Source organism: Osmia bicornis, chromosome 7 (genome assembly GCF_907164935.1).
Source record: "Osmia bicornis bicornis chromosome 7, iOsmBic2.1, whole genome shotgun sequence".
Classification (NCBI taxonomy): domain Eukaryota; kingdom Metazoa; phylum Arthropoda; class Insecta; order Hymenoptera; family Megachilidae; genus Osmia; species Osmia bicornis.
Genome location: NC_060222.1, coordinates 5,870,249 through 5,893,053, shown reverse-complemented (window position 1 = coordinate 5,893,053; position 22,805 = coordinate 5,870,249). Strand labels below are relative to the sequence as shown.

The window sequence follows — 22,805 nt, the reverse complement described above, 5'->3', positions numbered from 1 at the left end:
TTTAAAAGTAAAATATTTTATTTACAAATTGTTAAAAATTAAATGGAATGTTCATGCACTTTATTTATTTATTAAAGAAAAATTTATTTTTCTTGCATTGCTCGATATTTTGGATCAGAAATTGCAGCGTTTGGATTGCAAGTAAAAGATACAGTTAACGCGTAACGAATTCCAGATTGCACTTTTTCAACCGCATGTAAATTTTCACTACCCGAGGTGAACATGGATACTCTACCTATAAGGTAATATTTAAATTAAATTATTTTTAAATTTTACCATCATTATCGTTATCGGTTCTAACTCTTATTTACCTTTCCGGGGTTCTACGGTTGTGTTAACGCTATCTTTATCGATAAATATGAATCGACCTCCTTCAAAATCTCTTCCATAATCGTTTAGGTAAAGCAAACTTGTGTAGTCAAATGATTGATATGTTTCCTAAATAAGAAATTATTTTTAAAAACAAACTGCTGTTAATAACTTGATTAGTAATAATTAATATGTATACCTTGTCAACATGAGGATGCCAATATTCATCGTGTATTGTTTGCGCAGATACATTAGTCATTCGTGAAAAGAATGTTGGCTTTGTTAAAAATATTTTATTAGCGGGAACACCAAAATTGTGCGCCACTGCGTGTTGTATTTTAGTTCTTACTACTCTACAAATATAAGATATAATATATTTATAAAATAAAAGTGATTATGTTTGTCTTAAAGAAAGATGGTAAATTTTCATACTTATAAATTGCAAAATCAGCACTGTTGAATATTGTTTTTGCCTCTGGCAATGTATAGATATTAATAAAATCACGACCTTTACTCAATGCACCAGAGTGAAGGTCTAAAATACTTGCACCTCCGTCAGAACCCCCTAAACTTAAACCATTCATTGCTATCTTTAACAAAACATCGGTTTCTGTTGACGAGACTAATTTATCTGAAACTATCCTTCCACATTTCTCTGGTACACACTCGGGATATTCGCTTGTCTCAGCTTTATAATCATTCGAACATTCAACGTGTTGTGTACGGCTTAACAAAATTTCTTTCTGTTTTGCTAAGGATATTTCTTTACCCTGCTTACTGTTATACCAAACAATAAATAACACTGTAAGGATTAGAGCAGAACGTGACCATATTCTTTGATAAGGAAATGTTACAAAAGGGCCATACTTTCTGCAAAATGATACCAAATGAATCAAAGATTAAGAATCAATTTCTGTAATGTTATATGAAATAAATAATGAATTCATTAATTAATATTTATATACATATATGACGATAAGACTAACCTATAAAATAACATGAATATATAAACTGAATTTCTAACAAAAAACATATAAAATAATGTATCAAATTTCATTCCTAATTAGCAATATTCAATAATATATAAGTTAAGTATCATCAAAACATAATATTTCAATGTTACATACAATTTGACGTTTTCATTTGAATCTTTTTTCGCATTTTCCTCTGATTTCTCTTCTTTATGGTTCGTTTTTTCCTTTGTTACCTGTTTTTTCTTTCCCTTTTTAGTTTCTTGCGACATTATTTCATTTAAATAATACTATTATTAAACATACACTAACGTTTTTAACATATACTTGTAGTCGGAATCAAGCGTTCCTGGGAAAAATCCATCCCCCTGGGGATGTCCGCCATGCTCGGTACTGTACGCCATTATTGAATTACTTCATAGCGTTATCGATCAAGTATCGATTATTCTACTTCTGGTAAGTAATGACTTCCGATATTTTAATCGTGTATCTTTATTATGGAAAAAGTAATTTATGTATTATTTTCAACAAAAAAGGTACGGTCAATGAACGAACCAACACAAGGGTCGTAATACCTTCCAATGGTTCAAGTTTTAGTTAGCATTTGTAACCATGGATACACAGCGAAGCATGGCCGCTCGATTAACAGTTTGCGAATAAACGTTGCGCAGAAAGGTGATCAAATACGTGGAATGCTGTTGAATCAAGTGATTTTTCTCGTGAGTAAAATAAAAATCATTTTACATTAACCACTTTCGTAGAACACGAATTACATCAAGTGCTACCTGGTTAATACTTAGCACTTCCGGTGTATCCTGCAAAGTTTTGAAATCCTTCGTCTAATTTGCTTCCTATAACTCTGTTTCATTGTCTAAATTTTGAAAATGAATAGAGTGCCTAGTTGAAATTACTTTTACGTAATGTTATAAAAGATGTGACAGATCTTTGTATATAATTGGACCAACACTAAAGAGGAATTGAAAAAAAAATAAGAAGATTGAAGTTCCATTGGTTGGTTCCGGAAATGCAACTATTTTATGCAAGTATATCAAATGTTATTTTTTATATAATTTCTTAAATTTAAATAATATCTTCCTGATTAATTTTTCAGTTTCATTCTAATGCTAAGTGCAATAATTATAGAATTGTATAAAGGATTACGAAACGCACCGTCCTTAGATTTCAGTATTTTAAATTGACTAAAAAATTCAGATTGCAATGAGCCAATAGGTAGAATGTCTCTTTTAATGTATATATATTTTCTTGACTCTGGCGAGTTGAGAAAATCCATAAGTTCGCATGACTGACCGAAGATTGTTCGCATGCGAACCGAAGAAAATGCTAATCTTGACCAGGTGCTCGATGTAGCCCGGATTACGGTTCCCCTTGCTTCTAGGACAAAGTCATTTGTTAACCCTGCCAGAATGTAACTGGGTTATCGTAACCTGGTCGACATTGTGAACGTATGATTTGAGAAAAAGTCACGATACTTGTAGAATAATCGTGGCAAACAATAGCTTTGCGTCGTCTACCACCTCGTTGCTTTGTACGTGTTTGCTTTATCGATGCGTTATATAAGTACAAATGTGTACAGAGTATTGTTACACGAAGTGACAAATCTGTTATTTGCAATGATATAAATTATCCTGTGACGTTTATATTGAGGATGGCTAACTAAGTTTCACAGCTAAATATACGTACACTTTATAATTATTTTTAGTATTTGCAAGTTATATAGACTTTTTAGCAGAAATTTATTTCTAAAGTATTCGTCTAAAGAATCGTCGCTACTTACAGTGGGTCAGAAAATTATTCGCTCACCGTTTAAAACAGAATACCTGATTTAAAATTCGACCAAATGACTTAAGGTTTCTTGAGAAGCTATAAAAATTAATTTACTGAGATATGTGCTTTTGTTGTTTTAAAAAATTACAGTTTCTTGATACTGTGAGAAAAAATGGTGAAGGGTAATTTTTCAACTTCTTTAGGTGAGCCTCTAATGAAAATTTAAAACACGTCTTTCGTAGATTCAAATGAGTTATGTGTATGCTGAAAATTTCATGACTAAGAACATGACTAGTTCCGTCTTTTAATTACTTAATTAATTTTAATTACTTACATATAACTTCTAAGTGCATTGACCGATCTTGATGAAATTTTCAGCATAAACATAATTTATTTGAATCTACCAAAGACATATTTTAAATTTTCATTACAGGCTCAGATAAAAAAGTTAAAAAATTGCCTTTTACTATTTTTTTTTCCGATTTCGACAAATTATAATTTCTTAAAACGACAAAAGCACGTATCTTAGTAAATTAATTTGTATAGCTTTTCGAGAAACCTCACCAATTTTATATGAGATATTCTGTTTTAAACGGTGAGCGAATAATTTTCTGACCCACTGTATTTATTCGTATTAAATGCAAGGTACACGTGTCTTTAGCAAAATCCGTGTATACATCGATCAGAAAGTAACGATAAGTCGTCTTTGAAAGTAACTGAAATTCAGTAATCGATTTACATATCCGAATGACCGTATATAGTACCCGTATAACGTTTCATATTTCATGAACGGTATGTCAACGTTTCCTAGCGATAGCTTTTCCCCTTTCAAACAAAATCAAACTTGCGTGAAAGCGCGTAAAATATTCAGACACATCACCTGATCATGTATACATTCTTTTGTTTTTATAATGATCATTAATTTCTTAACAGGGTTCTTTATAAATAACTTTTCAGTAGATGACGGTATCGCCAATTTTGAATTGTTAAATAAGCAGCGTTAAATCAATTCATTGATCTATCGACCTGTCCGTGAGAAAAGGCATAATTTCGTATAAATCAAGAAACAAATGAAAATTAACATTAGCATAATCTAGTCGAATGAAAGGGTCTAGTCTTCAAGCCTTGATATTTATACTACATAATGCTTTTTGCCTAAACAACAATTGTGTGCAATTTCAACCCCCTACCCCCTCTGATAAGGGAGATATGACGGTAAAACCCCAAAAATTTACTATTTTTTTTCTCGGAAACTATTTAAGATATTTGAACACATTAAAGTGCAAATAGTAGGTATTCATTAGCTATATTTCATACTTTTTTTTCAAAATTTTTATTCGATGATTGGGGGTTGAAAATTAATAAATAAATTTTTGAAAGTGATTTTTATAAACAATCCTTTGAGTGACACCCACCGAAGAAATTAATAATAATCCTTTACTATTTAACTATTATCTGTAAAAGTTTCAAGAGTGTCGGATTGGTACATCATAGTTAAAAAAAAATAAAAACAATGCAACGCCCTTTCATAAGGCAAAGCCAGGCTGAACGTTAGAGGCGCTCAACCTAACCGCCACGTTTCTCATACCAGAAACAGCTCTCAGAAAAGTATGAACTCTTCTTTCCCTAAACTGTCTGTTAGTTAACAGTAATTTATTTAAATAATATATTAATAATTTTAATGTTTTAATGAAGTTTTCTGATCTTAACTTTTAACGTCCTTGTTTTCACGGTGTTCCTCGTTTTAAGTATGTGGGTCCCTAAAAAGAGCTGATTGTGTTGTACAAATGGCCCCCTTATATAAATGCAACTAAGGTGTTTCTCGTTTTTAAGCCTTAAAAAGAGCTGATTGTGTTTTGTATCGCCAGGTTGAAGTAGATGATTCGAAAAAGAATTCAGCGAATTAAAAAAGTATTGACGCACTTCGATTTCTTATAATCCTTTATCTCAAAGGATTATATGCAATTCATAAGAATAATAAAGCTAGGTGTGCTGGTAACGTCTGCGTCTTTACACATAGATAAAATAAGTTTAGTCTACATGGCTAAGATTGTTTTCGTTTTTTCATTTTTTTTTATTTTTTTTATTTTCAGCTCGTACACCACTCATTACGACCAGCGAAACTTAACTATCGACGAAAATCAATAATGGACGAGCTTTAGATCGAGTATAGGAAAGGTCGTCGTGTATTTCGTTGACGACACGCGAACAGTCTAATATTACACGATGAAAACAATCAAACTCGAAAATACATGGCGTTTCAGTAGGTACAATTTCTCCAGCATGATTGTTCCAAGACGAAAAGGTTATTCAGACTGTGGGTCTTGATTTATTTCATATGGGCCATGTAATTACAGGACCTCTTTTTTAATTGTCAGATTTAATTCTGATTTATAAGGGTGATCCACGCAATTGTTTCAGGTCATAACTCCGTTATAAATGCATATACGAAAACATTTCCAAGAAGAAAGATAAATTGCTCGAAGAGCGCTACATTCGTAGTCTCTCAGATTTTATTTAACTGCAACAGTGCATGTGCAATTAACAGTTGCACCGTTTCTTTAAATGAAAATGCATATTTTTTGTTGCACAGATCGATTGTTCTGTTCGTTCTACGTAAAAAATTATTAGGGTTCCATGGCAAAAGAATTATTACTTCTCGAGATATTTTCGAAAAGTATCTTTATTAAAGAAAATGCTCAAACGCTTCTCCGTTACATTCTAAACATTTCTGATAACGTTTTTGCTGGAATGTATAGCAATAACTACAGATACTTTAAACGCAGTTATGAAAACAAAAAAAAAAACAAAAAAATTATTAGTTCTCGAGATATTTTCGAAAAGTATCTTTATTAAAGAAAATGCTCAAAAGCTTCTCCATTACATTCTAAACATTTCTGATAACGTTTTTGCTGGAATGTATAGCAATAACTACAGATACTTTAAACGCAGTTATGAAAACAATAAAAAAACGTTATCAGAAATATTTAGAATGTAATGGAGAAGCGTTTGAGCATTTTCTTTAATAAAGATACTTTTCGAAAATATCTCGAGAACTAATAATTTTTTACGTAAAACGAACAGAACAATCGATCTGTGCAACAAAAAATATGCATTTCCATTTAAAGAAACGGTGCAACTGTTAATTGCACATGCACTGTTGCACTTAAATAAAGTCTGAGGGCCTACGAATGTAGCGCCCTTCGAGCAATTTATCTTTCTTCTTGGAAATTTTTTCGTATATGCATTTATAACGGAGTTATGACCTGAAACAACTGCGTGGACCACCCTGTATACAGGGTGTCCCGTAACTGGTGGTACAAGCGAGTAGGGGGTTGATTCTACGTGAAAAATTGAATCGAAAATATGACGCTTCATTTTCGAAAAATATAAGTTTGAAAATTTGTCGAGTACGCGTGCACTTGGACCAGCTTCAGCATCAGTAAGCATTGCAAGAAGCACGGAAGTACTCTCCTACTCGGAACAGTAAGATAGTAAAATCCGTCGAACTGAAGCTAAATCAAGTACTTACACGCGTACTCGACAAATTTTCAAACTTATTTTTTTCGAAAATAAAGCGTCACCACCAGTTCCGGGACACCCTGTATATTTATGAGAGGTGGACCATTTTTCCGAGCACCTTCTTTAGAATTCAATCTTTTTTTCTAATAAATCAGTAATTCACAATGCGTTGGTCCAGAATATTCATTAGGCTTGTCTTCGTTGTTAATTAATAATGGAATATGGGATTATATTGAAAAAGCTCAGTGAATTCTTTAAACTAGATATTTTATTTTGAAGGCTTGGAAGAACCGTTTTTACTACACTGCGAATGGACAAGGAATGAATCGACGCCCAATTTCAGAAATGAAAAATAATGGCCCCGGGCCTTCAATGTGTTTATCGACTCTGATGACAGAGCTAGGTCTTTTGTTTAATGGGCAGTGTCTCTCAATGTAGAGATTCATTTTTGCACAAACCAAATAATTTTCTATGAAATTAATTATCAAATTAATTATTAGAATATTAATAATCTATGAAATGTCATCGCGGTTAAATTTGCGTTAATAATGTTAAGTAAGCTGAGTTATGTCATGCTTAACAAGCAATCAATCAAAATCCTTGATCTTATATTAAGAAATAATTTGTTAACCGAACATGTGTTTCAGAAATTGTTATGATGCGACAGAGGTACTTAACAAATCAGCTGACAAGCTGAAGGGAAAAGCATAGAGAAACCAAACACTGATGAAGATGAACCGATACATCACTTTGAATCAACTGGGGGATGGAACTTTCGGTTCCGTCGTTCTTGGAGAACGCATTGATACTGGTGAGAAGGTCGCTATAAAAAGGATGAAGAGGAAATACTATTCCTGGGAGGAAGCAATGAATTTGCGTGAAGTTAAAGTAAGATTAACACGTACACCCTGCTGCCACCGTTTAAAACAGAATACCTCGTTTAAAATTCGACCAAATGACTTCAGGTTTCTCGAGAAGCTATACAAATTAATTTACTAACAAGGAAGGGTTTTTAGGTGTTTTGATTTTTGGATATGTTTTAAAGGGCCGAAAAATAAGGTATTTCATATTTAGGGGGTGAAACGACCCCCTAAAGTTTCGGCTACAATAAGCTATCTCGGAAACTATAATAGATAGAAGAAAACTTTCGAAGGAAAAGTTTAATGGTTTTTTATGAACATATAACAGCTGGTCATAAATTTTGTAAAAAATAATTTGTTTATAACAATATTTTAAAAGCAATCACAATTTACATAATAACAAAAAAGAACATAAATTTGTTTCTGAATCCATTGATGTATTATATGCTATGTTTGCCTTTTACATTTTTGCATATTTTAAAATTAAATATGCATCGCGCACATACGCCGGGTCGTGGTCATACCAGATAAAGATGTACGGTTAATATCCATTACCATGTATACTAGGCATTAATACAGTTATTTAAAGCTTACAATATTAATAAAAATTATATTAGTACATATCTACGTATTAATATGCGATACAGATGGTAAGGAATATAATAAATGTAAATTAATTTCCGATTCTAGTAACATGATTGGTGCAATTATATTTCACGTGTATGTTAGGTATGCATATGTGGTATAAATTTATAATCTGAAGCTTTTGTAAGATACAATCTGTATCGCATATTAATACATAGATGTGTACTAATATAATTTTTATTAATATTGTAAGCTTTAAATAACTGTATTAATGCCTAGTATACATGGTAAACGCTAGATATCGTAATGGATATTAACCGTACATCTATATCTGGTATGACCACGACCCGACGTATGTGCGCGATGCATATTTAATTTTCAAATATGCAAAAATGTAAAAGGCAAACATAGCATATAATATCATCAGTGGATTCAGAAACAAATTTATGTTCTTTTTTGTTATTATGTAAATTTGTTGCATATCAATTTTACAATAACAAATTTTTTGTCATAAACAAATTATTTTTTACAAAATTTATGACCAGTTGTTATATGTTCAGAAAAACCATGAAACTTTACCTTCGAAAGTTTTCTTCTATCTCTGATAGTTTCCGAGATAGACTATTGTAGCCGAAACTTTAGGGGGTCGTTTCAACCCCTGAATATGAAAACGGGCAAAAATAAAAAAATACGTATAACTTATTTTTCGGTCCTTTAAAATATATTCAAAAATCAAAACCCTTCTTATAAGATATATGTCTTTGTCGTTTGAAAAAATTTAAAAGGCAATTTTTTAACTTTTCTATTTGAGCCTGTAATGAAAATTTAAAATATGACATTTGTAAACTTAAAGTATATTATGTGTATGCTGAAAATTTCATCGAGATCGGTCGATGCACTTAGAAGTTATAAGTAATTAAAATTTCCGAAAATCGCGACTTTTCATCTATTGTAAGAATGTGACTAGTTCCGTCTTTTAATTACTTAATTAATTTTAATTACTTATAATTTCTAAGTGCATCGACCGATTTCGATGAAATTTTCAGCATAAAGACATATTTTAAATTTTCATTATAGGCTCGCATAAAATAGTTGATTGACTATTTCTTTCCCGATTTCGGCAAATTTTAATTTTTTAAAACAACAAAGGATATATCTTAGTAAATTAATTTGTATAGCTTCTCGAGAAACCTGAAATCATTTGGTTCAATTTTAAACGAGGTATTCTGTTTTAATCGGTGGACGAATACTTTTGCGGCAGGGTGTAGCTGTTATGAATGTCATAATTCTATAATAATTGTGCTGTTTTATATTTTAGTCCTTGAAGAAACTCAGTCACGCAAACGTGGTGAAACTGAAGGAGGTAATCCGTGAGAATGATGTACTGTACTTTGTCTTTGAGTACATGAAGGAAAACCTTTACCAACTGATGAAGGATAGGTATGTGCATCGCAATGATTAAATATATAGAATCATCAGATCTTTTTTTCTTATATAACAGGGACAAACTTTTCCCCGAACCGGTGATCAGAAATATAGTTTACCAGGTATTGCAAGGACTGGCGTTCATGCATAAGCATGGTTTCTTTCATCGCGACATGAAACCTGAAAATTTATTATGCATGGGTCCGGAGTTGGTGAAGATCGCCGATTTTGGATTAGCCAGAGAAATAAGGTCGAGGCCTCCATACACGGATTACGTGTCCACGAGATGGTAACGATTGTAAAAATGAAAGTAATTCGGTCGCTGTATGAATGGTAGTTTCATGTTAGGAAATTTATTTCAGGTACAGAGCACCGGAAGTACTGCTCCATTCTACGACCTACAACAGCCCGATCGATATTTGGGCAGTGGGCTGCATCATGGCCGAATTGTACACATTTCGACCATTGTTCCCTGGGAAAAGTGAGATCGATGAAATCTTTAAAATATGCTCTGTAATCGGTACCCCAGAGAGGGACGATTGGCCGGAAGGGTATCAATTAGCAGCCGCCATGAATTTCAAATTTCCAAATTTCACTCGCACCTCGTTGAACGTCCTAATACCAAATGCCAGTCAAGAGGCAGTGATACTTATGGAAGACATGCTGCAATGGAATCCTATTAAAAGGCCCACAGCGCAACAGTCTTTAAGGTAGATGTAACTAGCACAAACAGCGGTGGATAAGAAGGTTGTATTAAAATGTTCTTTCACAGGTATCCCTATTTTCAAGTGAACGTTCCGCGTGCGATTAACAGCAAAAAGATTGGGGTCACCTCTCAACGAGATCTTGTTTTAAACAAAGTAAATCTTCCTCCTCCCATGCCCAAACAGTACTACTCACAACAAGATATTCTTAACACGTTAGAATCCAGGTAAAATACATCATCTTAAAATTATACAGGGTGCTCGACAACAGGTGGGAGATTTTTTAAGGAGTCTTTAAGGATTCTAGGGATCTAAATGAGACGAAATAGCGTTTGCGGCTTTGTTTTTCAGTAATTAACGTTTAAAAAATCGAGTAAAAGGCGCCTGAAATCTGCAACCTGCCCAGCACCAACGACTGAACGTCAGGTCAGCAGGGGTCGGTACTAACCAAGAATCATTGAATAGTAGAAACTTACCTCGTGCTATTCTGTTTCTCAGTACTACAACATTTTTTACGGCATATAAACAATCTTCCCAAAAATTTGGAAACAGATTAAAATCTATTCTAATATCGTAAAAATTTTTTTACGGTTTTCTCTTTTTGGTTATGACTGTACCTACCCCTGCTGACCTGACGTTCAATCGTCGGTGCTGGGCGGGTTGCAGGTTTCAGGCGCTATTTACTCGAATGTTTAAACGTTAATTACTGGAAAACAAAGCCGCAAACGCTATTTCGTCAGTCTTGATTTTCGTCTTATTTTGATCCCTAGAATCACCCCTTAAAAAATCTCCCACCTGTTGTCGAACACCCTGTATATTTTGATATGAATTTTCAGTATAATATATTTCAACATCTTTAGAGCGCAAGAGAAAATGGTACAACCGACGCAAGAGCAACCGACGCTGCCCATACTGAATCATAACAATTACCTTCGCGATAATAATCCCTCGAAAATGGACGAGGACGATTTTGCCGAGCTGTTAGGGTTGGTTGCACGAATTTACTAATCAAAACCGTGTTAAATGGATACCCTCTGCCCGCGACATTATAATCTAATCCTTGATTATCCACGTCAGAAGCAAGATCGTTCCCGAGAACGCAATCCTTGCCCCAGAACGAGTGTATAAAGAGAACCGTGCCAATTGGAACGAGAATTATTTGCCAGACAATCCGAATCAGAGCAACGGGAACTGGGTGTTACCGCCTTGGAACGAACCGGCTGCGATCAGTTGGAATCAGTCGCAGTCGAGCTTGAAAAATGGTCGAAAAGTATCGGGGAAACAGCATTACTTCAGCGTGGCTCGGTACGTCGCAGGGCAGAGCACAAGTTTGTCGTCCAGGTATCGAATGTTTCGAAATCTTCTAAAGAGAATCCTGACTCCCTGTTCGATGGTAATAATGGGATGCACGCTGGTGTGCTATTTGATCTGGAAAAATCAACTTCACAAGCACTCATTCATGATGGAAAAATTCGTTTTTGGCAAATTCTTAACTGATCTCAAATTATCATCCAATCTCACTGTAAATGAAAAATTAATTGATCATTAGAACGACTGTACGAACGTAAATCAGATCCTTGACGTTTTTATTGTAAATTTAAGGTGTTCAATAAAATTATTCGAATTTTTTTGGACCTGATTGTTAATCGCTTTCTTCATTGGATTATGTTAATGATTTTTTTTCTTCTCTTTTGCTTTGAAAGAAACGGTGATGCTGAACCAAACCGACCTAGATTAATGCGGAATTTGGTTGGCCAACCTATGGAGAAGTATGAAGAATTCACGGACTCCTTCTGGGTGCCAAGGAACTCGGTTGAAAATCAAACGAAGCAATATTACCTACCCCGAAATCGTTATATTACAGATCAGACGTTGAGGTTGCCCTATCCTAGCGTTTATGGTACACAAACGATCAGTGAGTATTTATGGTCAACTTGTATTTTTCCTACAAAATTATACAGGATGTCTCAGAAAGAGTGTTAGTTCTTTAAGGGGGTGGTAGCTGGGGTGATTCTGAACAACATTTTCCTTTGCGAAAATGTTGTTTGAAGCTTCGTTTCTGAATTATTAAGGAAAAACACTGGCCAATCAGAGCGCGCATGGCGCGCGGGCTCAGGGACGGCAGCCTCGACTACGAAAAATGGGCTTGGCCTAGGTCCCGAACGAACACTTTCGGCACCCTACTGGTATAGCAGGAGTCGTTGGAAAAATAAATAAATTAAATTGATTAAACATTTTTAATCGTTGCTTAAAATAAATACAGAACCAAATCTCTTACCGCATGTCATAAAAATGTAAAAAAGAAATTCTAAGTATTTTAAGCAACAAATAAAAAAGAAACAAGTTAGCAACAATAAAAATTCAATTAGTTCGATTCATTTATTTTTCCAACGTCTCCTGCTATACCAGCAGGGTGCCGAAAGTGTCAAGCCCATTTGTCGTAGTCGAGGCTGCCGTCCCTGAGCCTGCGCGCTATGCGCGCTCTAATTGGCCAGTGTTTTTCCTTAATAATTCAAATACGAAACTTCAAACAACATTTTCGCAAAGGAAAATGTTGTTCAGAATCACCCCAGCTACCACTCCCTTAAAGGACTAACACTCTTTCTGGGACACTCTGTGTAATTTTGTCTTTGAAGTACCGGAATAATAAGTACGATCAGATGATTAAAATCTCTGATGAAGAATTAATTAATTTGATAGAAACAACAAATAAGGGAACCCATCAACCGAATGTCTATGGAAGTGTACTGAACACAAAGGGAAGTGGAGGTCTTCATGGAAGAACTGATTGGGCTGCTAAGTATCTGAAATAACTGCATCAAAAGCATTACACATATACCCAAGTTAGCGTATACAATTTATTCAACTGTGATAAAATGACGTTTGTCGTTTCATTGCATTGCGAGGAAGACGTAAGTGAATGATACAATGATACGAATAATACAAAAGAACCAACTTACAAAAAATTCATACTTTTAAAAATGTAATCACTTCATTAATTATTTTTTTCAATTGCACGCAAGTGATCACATTTTTAAAATAATCTCGTTAAGCTCTAGTGGTCAATGTTCATGTAATGATAATTAGGAAAAAAACAATTTATATATTTTACCTTTCTTATAGTGTTATTGAATTAATTGTTGAGTAATGCTGTTTTGATAATACTTACATTATAAAATTCAGTATATTAATCTTTTTTTTTTTAATAATTTACTAAATAGAACTGTTGTAAAAGACAGTAATGACTAATGATAATGGTTAAAAATGTAATGTTTGATTCCTAAAGAGTATAATACTTGGATAAGATATATTAAAGAATATAATATATATATATATATACATATTTATTATTTGTACATGTTGATTAATTGCAATATGGAGTAATTTCTGGCATACATAAAAAATCAATGTAAAAATTAATCACATACAACTTTCTTTGTATAATTAATAGTAATCCTTTTTTTCTTTTAAATACAGTTCAAGATATGCTCAAAAAATTACTCCGTGTCGCACTTGACAGAGTGTGTGAGGACAGAATATTATAATGAAAAACAATAATATATAAAACGAAATAACTCTCCATATTTTCTACACATAATCTTTGAGAAGCATTCTGATACTGTACATTCGTAATCATATACCTCACTCATTTCGTAAACTATCGTGATTTTAACTTTCATTTAATACATTTGCCTTTGCAATTGGTTGTATCCTTGAAAATTTTTTTAACATAGTATATTAGCATATATATCTATATTTTGGAACTAATGTGTTTACAATATAAGTTAAAAATAATAAAAAATATATTACTATCACGTAATGAACAATGACTAAAATATGTTTCTCTATCACACAGTTGTAAAGTTGGATTTGTTTTGTAAAAATATTTCGTAAAGGAACATTTCATGAAAAAAGTTTTTATTTTTTTTTTTTTTGAAAATTATCTTCACGCACAAGAATTTGTACATACATATATCCCTGTTCCTAAATATTTATCTTCTTAAATTTGCTCAAAAATTTAAAAATCTTTTAACGATGATATGTAAAAAGTAAGATATCTAATAGTTCATCCACCTTCATATCTTAACAATCAACCCTAATCCATATGCTGTTTATTTAAAAGGGTTACCGATATTTGTGCATCTTAGAAATATTGTATAAAACAAATCACCGTACAAGATAAAAGTGTGATATTTAATCAATGATCCGATCGAAGTGTTTATGATATTAATCTTACGTTATTTTCCAAACTTATAGACGCTTGTTTAGTGAAGAAATCTATGCAGTTATTGCGTATGCATTTCATCTAAATGATCTCTAAGTATACTTTAAATATACGAATTACATCTGTAAGCTGCTTGGATGGGTGGTACATTGGTGAATATTACACATATACATTTATCCATTAAAATATAATTTTATATTTGAAGTAATCCATCGGAATATGTTCGTAAAAATGCTTCCGAGTATGTATTCGCATACGTGCGATCCGTCAGTTAAGTCCATTTAATTCACGAGCTTGGATGAGCTTCATTTATGTGATTTAACTTGTTAACAGAAAAAATTTAAGGAATCTAACCTTTTTTTCGTTACGCATATAACTTCTATCACAATACGTGAATATGGGTTTCAAGTTTCGCATTTATCTATCGTGTAAATTTAATTGCTATAAAGATTGAAAATTTGATTATAGTTTTCCATACAATTGTGCATATGTTCTGAGATGTAACATAGATTAAAATTACGCTCTTGAAAGAAACACATGCTCCATTTTTTTTTTAATACGGAAGTATACCGTGAGTATACGTATTTTAGGTTTATAATATCAACTATCCACGCAGACTCATATAACAATTTCTTACAGAATATATCTGCGCAATAACTTTATCGCATAAATTTACTATTTTTCAACCATCAATCTAACAACTGGAAGGACTCTGATTCCATATTCATTGGATACAATCGTTTTTTGTTTTTTTTTTTTATATTAGTCATTCCAGACAGTCCCAAAAAAACTTAACACAATAGGCTCCTATTAAAAAATTAATCACGTCGTAACAAATTATAGGAGATCAAATTCAATGTCAACAGTCTCTAATCCCTTTCTCATATTAGGCAGAATTATTAGAAAACTTTGCCATACTGAAATTATTTATCGTCACATTATTTAAAGATTACTTTTTTATCTTCGTGCAACCTATTGTATAGTTATTTGAAATTTTTTTCATATTTAACAAGGAAGTTTGATAAGCGTGGAATATGAAATTATTCACAATAGCATGAAAGGCACAATATCTTTTAAGAGAATAAAATATAATGTAGATTTAAAAACATATCTAGAACAAATTTTGTTGAACTAAAATTTCAATTAAAATCGTATAATAGTGCTCTATTTTTACTTATTTATTGACTCCTGTTCATTTCTGGTCAAAAATACCTTCTGCGCATCGATCACCGTTTTGCTTAAAGTTTAAGTAAAATCACTATCATTTATGGAATCATATATTAATGGAGAATTTTAGTCTTTGTGTGTGTGCTCAGTCTGGCGATATTTTACGATAATTTGAAAAGTAAAAATAAGTAATGAATAACTAATAAACAAAGCTGTTGTATAATTTTGTTCAAGTAACACCAGATTCAACACAGCACACAAACTTGTGTATCCTAGTGTTGCAAGATTGCGCTATTAACTGAGGCTGTAACATTACCAAAAATTTTCGAGGATACAGTTGTAGATGCATCTGCCATACTAGTAGTTAATGTACTGATAGTACTATTAGAGAATATAGTGGAATTTAAAATAGTTGATAAAACACTGACGGTAGTATTTACCTTTGGTGTGACAGTTTCTAACATGGGTAAGGTGGAAGACACAGTATTTACTAAAATACTTGAGGTGGTACCATTATCCGGCATAACAGATAATTTTAATACCTTGTAACATACATCTTTTGCATGAACTGATGATAGTCCAAAACAAGTGTCCATCATATATGCTAATAATGAGCCAACTGTTAAACCTGTAGTATACGACAAAGTCATAATATTACCTGAAAAAGAAACATCGCAATGTTATATCAAATAAGGTGTTAAATTACAGCTAATAACAATATAAATACCAGCTAATTCGCGATGACTCTCTGGAACTTTAGTTGGTGCCTGCATCATTGGTACTGAACCAACAATACCATTTGTAACGCCAAGTAAACAAGCAAATAGTAATGGATAACCTTCACCAGAGAGAATTGCAGCACCTCTTGGCAATGCGCAAAGTAAAAATAAAGGAATTAATACGGCTCTAGCACTTGCAAAATATAATAACTGTGTACGTTTCCATTCGTAAGGAATCAATGCAAGCATCTGAAACATTAAATAATGCAATATGTGATTTAAAAACTAAAGCTTTTTTACCCTATTCGTGTTTACCTTTCCCAGTACATCAGAAGCATTAAATGCTGTCATCAAGATTACTGGCATCCATGATTTAAGTTTACAAGAGATTATTTCTGACATGATTCCAGGATACAAGCAGAGCGTCACAAAATATGCTATTCCAATACTGGCCATGTATGGGAATATTATTTTTGCCACTTCAAGTCTTGCAAGTAAACCCCCTTAGTAAAAGATTTTCATATTACTGACGAATTTGTAGAAGTTACAAAAGAAAAATGATGTTATACTTTTAATTTCAGTCCATGGTTTGTTAGTTTGAGTTCCATATGATCCTCTCATAACAACTACGTCTTCAACTTTATATGTAGGACCAGTGCTACCAGGAGGATTTCCTGATGGCGCACCAGGTTCATACACAGGGTTACTAAATGAAAATGCTGAATATTGATTTGTCCCTAAAAATGACAAATTATTAACTTATTATTATAAACAAATATTTTTATTTAATCTACCAAAACAATCATACAGGGTGTTCGACAACAGGTGGGAGATTTTTTAAGGGGTGATTTTAGGGATCAAAATAAAACGAAAATCAAGAATGACGAAATAGTGTTTGCGGCTTTATATTCCAATAATTAACGTTTAAAAATTCGAGTAAAAAGCGCCTGAAACCTGTAACCCGCCTAGCACCGACGACTGAACGCAGGTCAGCAGGGGTAGGTACAGTCATAACCAAGAAGAGAAAGCCGAATGCTGCTGTACCAACCCCTGCTGACCTGACGTTCAGTCGTCGGTGCTAGGCGGGTTGCAGGTTTCAGGCGCTTTTAATTCGAATTTTTAAACGTTAATTACTAGAAAACAAAGCCGTAAACGCTATTTCGTCATTCTTGATTTTCGTCTTATTTTGATCCCTAGAATCACCATTCACCAAATCTTTACCATTTAAATCAGTGCTTCCATTTGCAGCCTCAGCCCCTAATGGACTAGTTTGAATTTTTAAAACTCCATATTGACCTTTCGAAGGATCACCAACTTGATCCAATGGATCCATCTATTCAGAAATACAATTGCATGTTAATTGGAGTAATTCATTGGATTCTATTAATAATTAAAACATACCAAACCAACATCTTCTGTTGGTTCCAATGTAATTCGATTCCTTTCTTGGCATAATGTTATATAAAATTGCACGAAATCAGTCTTTCGGACTATTTGATGCAACACAAAGCACATAAGAATAGTAATATTTGATAGAACAAAATATACGCATGTATTGCTGCGCTCATCGTCGAGCAGGGACTTTGTTAAAAGCCGATTGACAGAAACCCAAAGACTAGCAAGACCTATAAAAAAAAAAGTAATTAAACTGTTTCGTGGACAATTTAATTGATCGATAAAAATTTATTTATACGTACTTTCTCCAGTCATTACCGCCTGCGTATACTGGCTAGGAAGCATAGACGTGTACCCGTAAAAGCTTGATTGTTGAACTGCATTCAAATTGAAATATTGACAATAAAATACTCATTTGCAGGGAATTAATGATACCAGCAATTTTTACCTGTGCAACCAAGTGATGTTACCGCAACAGCAACTAAGTTAATAGTATAAGAAGTGCTAACTCCAAAAGGTTCCCACCAAACTTCGCAAATTATAACGAAAGTTAAAGTTACAAAGGAAACCAGATATCCTAGAAATTAAATTAAATTAAGTGCATGGTAAAAGGAATGTATATTTATCATTATCATTTTTAAATCTTACCAAATGTTATTCGTGTGTTCAACGACAATGTTTCGACTAAAATATTATTTGCAAATACCGCGAAAAAAGCCATAATAATGTAGACACCTGACATATCGAATATTACAGTAGTTCCAGGATATCTTGCTTGAAAATAATCCACTGCTATGATAAAACTGTAAAGAACAAATTTTATATTATAGCGTATAGAAAGATATTTTAACAAACAGGGTATAAATATATAATCGTAATTCAATATTTATTTTTAGCGTCCAGATTCAATTGTCTATAGTTCTACTTCTATACGGAAGATAAAAATATAAATTGCAAGTGCAAAGAGTGTATGATATTTAAGAAGAAAGTCTTATTGCGGCATGACCTGTTGTAAGGCAAGAGGAATCCTATACCGCCAAGTGTAAGAGCAAAGTAGATGAAGTTGGATTTGTCAACCGGTGGTGACAAATGTGTGAATCCATTAGAGAATTTGAATTCATTCATGCCTCTTGCTTTCCCTAATTGTACATAGCCCCGGCTTAAATTCTCATCCATGTTCGCCGTGATTGATGCGGAAGGACAAAACAGAACTATAACTGTTAATCGTTTTATGATCTCATTTTTTTTTTTCGATGACTTTTGACTGTCAGGTATTTCACAATAGTTGATCGAATGATAATGCTTCTCGCCGCACTTCTTCCCGATCTGTTAATTGCACCTGATCACTACCTTATTTATTTCTTTACGCAAAGCACAGACGTGTTTGTCCCGAGTTCAAGCGCATGCTTTGAAAATTTGCGGCATTGATTTCTGCGTGCGCATTTACGTCTCTTGTTACTGTTTTACCGGGAAATTTAACTAATAAGATTAAATTGTAAATACTTTGTAAAATGTATGGAACGCATTGATGTAAAAGAGTATTTCTAAGCTGAAAATGTTGCAGGAATGCAGGGGCTGTTGCGTAACATCGTAACGTTGATTAGATTGAAGTTGTTATCCTAATCATTTACATATAATCAATGAAATATAGTAAAAAACTTGTAGCAACGTTTAGTCATCAGAAGAAGAATGTATACATATATGTATAAAATATTGAATGAAATTTGTTATACATATATGTATTATACATATGCGGATTTACTATATCGTTGAATATACTATACCGAGATAAGAAGCGCTTGCGCACTGCGTCATCTTATCACTTATGAATCAGCTGATGAGAAAGAAGTATTGTTGCCGAAGTTAAAGTAAAAATTACAAAATATGTCGCTAAACACAGCACACACTAATGGCGGTGTTCTTATACACGCTGGAGAATGGTAAGTTTGTAAAATAAATTTGTTATTATTAGAAATATTTGTTCCACATGGTTTCGGCTGACGTTTTTGCAACGTAGTTACTGTCATGACCTTCCGAAAGCAATTTATCTTGTTGTTATCAATAATTCACGTTCCCTAAATGATTGTAGTAGTTAGTAGAATCATATTTGTTTCATGTTTGATACGATAAAGACAGTGTAAACGAATAAAATGTTTATTTATTTAGCATACTACTATTTTGCGACAATGTCACGATGGAATTTCATGGGCAAGACCAGCCAGAATTTATTGGTACCAAACGGGGACGGTTATACTTGACCACACACAGGATGATTTTTAATGCTAAAGATCAAAAGGAAAAGATGCAGTCTTTTAGTTTCCCATTTGTAACATTAAGTGAAGTTGAAGTGGACCAGCCTATGTTTGGTGCTAATTACATTAAAGGCAAATGCCGTGCTCAACCAAATGGCAATTGGGTCGGAGAATGTAAATTCAAATTGCATTTCAAGAGCGGCGGTGCGATAGAATTTGGGCAAGCTATGTTAAGAGCAGCATCAATGGGTAAATTTATAACATGATTCATTAAATTTCTATAAAATCTTGTATTGCGTTAATTTTATGATATATTCTTTATTTGTAGCTCAACGCAACGGTCCTGGATCAGATGCACCACCACCGTATCAACCACCAACATCAAATTGGTACGCTGCACCGCCACCTGCCTACCAAGCTGCACCAACTGGGTATTATGGTTGGGTACCTCCAACTAATGTATTTCCAGATGTGCCACCAGGTTAAATTCTATTTTTCTTCGATGCGTTTTAAATGTTACTTCAATATTTTGTACTAATTAGCTGTACCACTTGTTTATTAATAAGTGTTATATGTTTTAGATACGAAGAATTTTAAATTCATATTGTAAATTACATATTAATTGTTACTCTATTCTATATTACTGTGTACTATTGTTTTATGTTTCATTATATAGCAAACACTGTATTTATGACGGATATGCCTCCTCCATATCCTGGTATAAATGCACCTTATCAAGGGTATGCAAGCAGCGCACCACCGCAAGGAGCATGGGGAAGTTCTACTCAACAATCTGGCTGGACACCACCGCAACAAAATGGAGCACCAGGGTGGGCTAATCCAAATTATAATGCCCAGCCAATGTCTCAAGCAGGTGCGTATCCAAATTATGGCCAACCACCACAATACAATAATTACTCATCAAATCCTCCGCCATATGCTGCCTATCCTCAAGGTAGTAATTACGCACAATCGGGTTATTATCCTCAACAAAATCCTTATAATCCTTATCCGCGCAATTACTAATGACACAAAAGATGTAATATAAATATTTTTTTTTTATACACGCATGTTAACATAACTTCTGTTTCATATACTGTGAATAACATTAAAAGTTTCAACAATGCTTTTTAGTTTATAACAAACAAAACACAATATACATTTACATGATAACATTTTTAAAGAAACATACAAATGCATATACTCCTTAATATTCTCTATAACACAATTTGAGATTACATGCTAATACAGTATACACATCTTAATAAAACTATTCAATTACTTTTAACTACTTTTTTTTATCAAATGTATTATAAATAATGAACAAATAATTACTTATTGTTGTCATGTATGATAATAAAGTATTATGTTTTTGTTGCCTTATTCTAGATTTATATAAATATTATAATACAACAAACAAATTATGTTATTAAAATTTAGTCAAATACAACTTGCTGTTTTTATTTGAACCCACCAATTTGACATATTGTTTTGTTATGGAATCATATTTTTTTTTATTAAGCAACTGAATAGTGGTACCATATTTTCTATTTTGTCTGACAAACCTGAAAGTTTTGAGTATTATGCAATATTGTTGCATAACAGGTTTGGTTGACCTGGAGTAAGGTTGACTTTCACTATGCTCAGTTATTATCTCATACTTGTCAGAGGTAGTTCAAAAATACGTGGAGTGGTATTATGAGTTCTCAGTAACTTATAACTTATTTTCTGATTTGTGTAAATTGTAAATAAAGTGGCTAGAATAATTAATTTTGTTTCTTACAATTAACAGCATTAAAATTATTGATTATTATTAACAAATGATTCAGGTTGAGCATTTGATAACAAAATACTATTCCTTTAAAAATACAGATCAATATTGTTTGAAAAATCTTACAATTTTATTATATTTTTAAAGCGAGTAATTAAGAATTTCTGCTTGATTTATCTTGGAATTTCACTTTCATAATTGTTCAATGCCATTCTTTATTGCCACTCTACAGCAAATAAAGATTTAAAAAATTAACTTGTAAATACATAAAGAATAAAGTACCAAAGTAGTTATTTAATTTTTAATAAAAATTAAAAAAAGAAACAATGCCAGACCGATTTAAATTTACCGCATCAAATATATATAAATGTACGTAATTTATATCAACAGTTGTAGCAGATAAATTTTATCAATTATATTTTATTAATATTCTATTTTTCTGTTATTTTTACAGATGCAAAGGCAGCAGAAGCTGCTCAAAGTGCATATTATGATCCAAGCAGACCACAGTGTGCCTATGTTCCACCTCCTGCATACTATGTAAGTAATTTAGAACTATTATTTCAAAATTGAGATCTTATAATTTAATATGATGTTTTAGGAAAGTCCACCAAGTTTCCAGCAAGCAACAGAGAAAAAGGACCAGTAAAATTGCATTTTTGGAGTCTGAAAATAGTGGTGTAAATTCAACACTACTATTATCCAATTAGTATTATATGTATAATACGCTGTACTGCATAGATACAGGTATATGCATTCCATTTTAGATTTTGCTATGATGTTGTTTTGGTGTATGCAACTAAATGAAACCATATTTCTATATTTCCTATGCTATTCACACTTTTAATTACCATACTCTATTATATTGTTATGCTTCAAAATATACAAGTATTTATACTTACTATGTAGACTGTATAAATGATATATAAAAGAAACTATTGTTGTGTTTTGTGCAATGAAATAAATATATAAAATAAAAGTTATTGCATATTAATACGGGAAAAAATTATTCTTGAAATACATTGTTTGTATAATACGTTTTATTAAAAGTTATGGGAGATACACAGTATTTGTATATGTATATAGATATATGTAATTAAAATTAAATAACAATT

General features: G+C 32.6%; 4 protein-coding genes across 14 annotated transcripts; 2 read left to right on the top strand and 2 right to left on the bottom strand.

Moving 5' to 3' along the window:
• Positions 1-20: 20 nt before the first annotated feature.
• On the bottom strand, positions 21-1,666 carry LOC114875403 (2-oxoglutarate and iron-dependent oxygenase domain-containing protein 3-like). Its single transcript, XM_029185644.2, has 5 exons — positions 1,437-1,666; positions 742-1,179; positions 509-662; positions 312-438; positions 21-235 (listed from the first exon to the last, which is right to left on the bottom strand). Exons 1-5 carry the CDS (start codon positions 1,550-1,552, stop codon positions 84-86), a joined length of 987 nt encoding a protein of 328 aa, XP_029041477.1. The 5' UTR covers positions 1,553-1,666; the 3' UTR covers positions 21-83.
• On the top strand, positions 1,646-13,498 carry LOC114875402 (serine/threonine-protein kinase ICK). Of its 9 annotated transcripts, none has more exons than XM_029185639.2 (12): positions 1,810-1,999; positions 5,159-5,328; positions 6,867-7,142; positions 7,235-7,475; positions 9,351-9,472; positions 9,534-9,746; positions 9,820-10,167; positions 10,230-10,388; positions 10,998-11,147; positions 11,239-11,502; positions 11,865-12,076; positions 12,844-13,498. In XM_029185639.2, exons 4-12 carry the CDS (start codon positions 7,314-7,316, stop codon positions 12,972-12,974), a joined length of 1,761 nt encoding a protein of 586 aa, XP_029041472.1. In that variant the 5' UTR covers positions 1,810-1,999; positions 5,159-5,328; positions 6,867-7,142; positions 7,235-7,313; the 3' UTR covers positions 12,975-13,498. The 9 variants fall into 9 exon arrangements, with proteins under 9 accessions (XP_029041466.1, XP_029041472.1, XP_029041471.1 ...); XM_029185638.2 differs by having other exon boundaries at positions 5,159-5,332; XM_029185633.2 differs by lacking the exons at positions 5,159-5,328; positions 6,867-7,142 and adding an exon at positions 1,646-1,736 and having other exon boundaries at positions 1,817-1,999.
• LOC114875401 (equilibrative nucleoside transporter 4) lies at positions 13,485-19,533 on the bottom strand. Of its 2 annotated transcripts, XM_029185630.2 has the most exons (11): positions 19,452-19,526; positions 18,674-19,125; positions 18,316-18,470; positions 18,116-18,244; positions 17,970-18,044; positions 17,674-17,897; positions 17,494-17,605; positions 16,842-17,009; positions 16,588-16,775; positions 16,281-16,521; positions 13,485-16,211 (listed from the first exon to the last, which is right to left on the bottom strand). In XM_029185630.2, the coding sequence occupies exons 2-11, from the start codon at positions 18,841-18,843 to the stop codon at positions 15,826-15,828; spliced, it is 1,848 nt and encodes a 615-aa protein (XP_029041463.1). In that variant the 5' UTR covers positions 18,844-19,125; positions 19,452-19,526; the 3' UTR covers positions 13,485-15,825. The 2 variants fall into 2 exon arrangements, with proteins under 2 accessions (XP_029041463.1, XP_029041465.1); XM_029185632.2 differs by lacking the exon at positions 18,674-19,125 and having other exon boundaries at positions 19,452-19,533.
• On the top strand, positions 19,464-22,684 carry LOC114875404 (WW domain-binding protein 2). Of its 2 annotated transcripts, XM_029185647.2 has the most exons (6): positions 19,464-19,607; positions 19,834-20,168; positions 20,248-20,400; positions 20,596-20,793; positions 22,145-22,230; positions 22,292-22,684. In XM_029185647.2, exons 1-6 carry the CDS (start codon positions 19,552-19,554, stop codon positions 22,337-22,339), a joined length of 876 nt encoding a protein of 291 aa, XP_029041480.1. In that variant the 5' UTR covers positions 19,464-19,551; the 3' UTR covers positions 22,340-22,684. The 2 variants fall into 2 exon arrangements, with proteins under 2 accessions (XP_029041480.1, XP_029041479.1); XM_029185646.2 differs by lacking the exons at positions 22,145-22,230; positions 22,292-22,684 and having other exon boundaries at positions 20,596-21,369.
• The last annotated feature ends 121 nt before the right edge of the window (positions 22,685-22,805 follow it).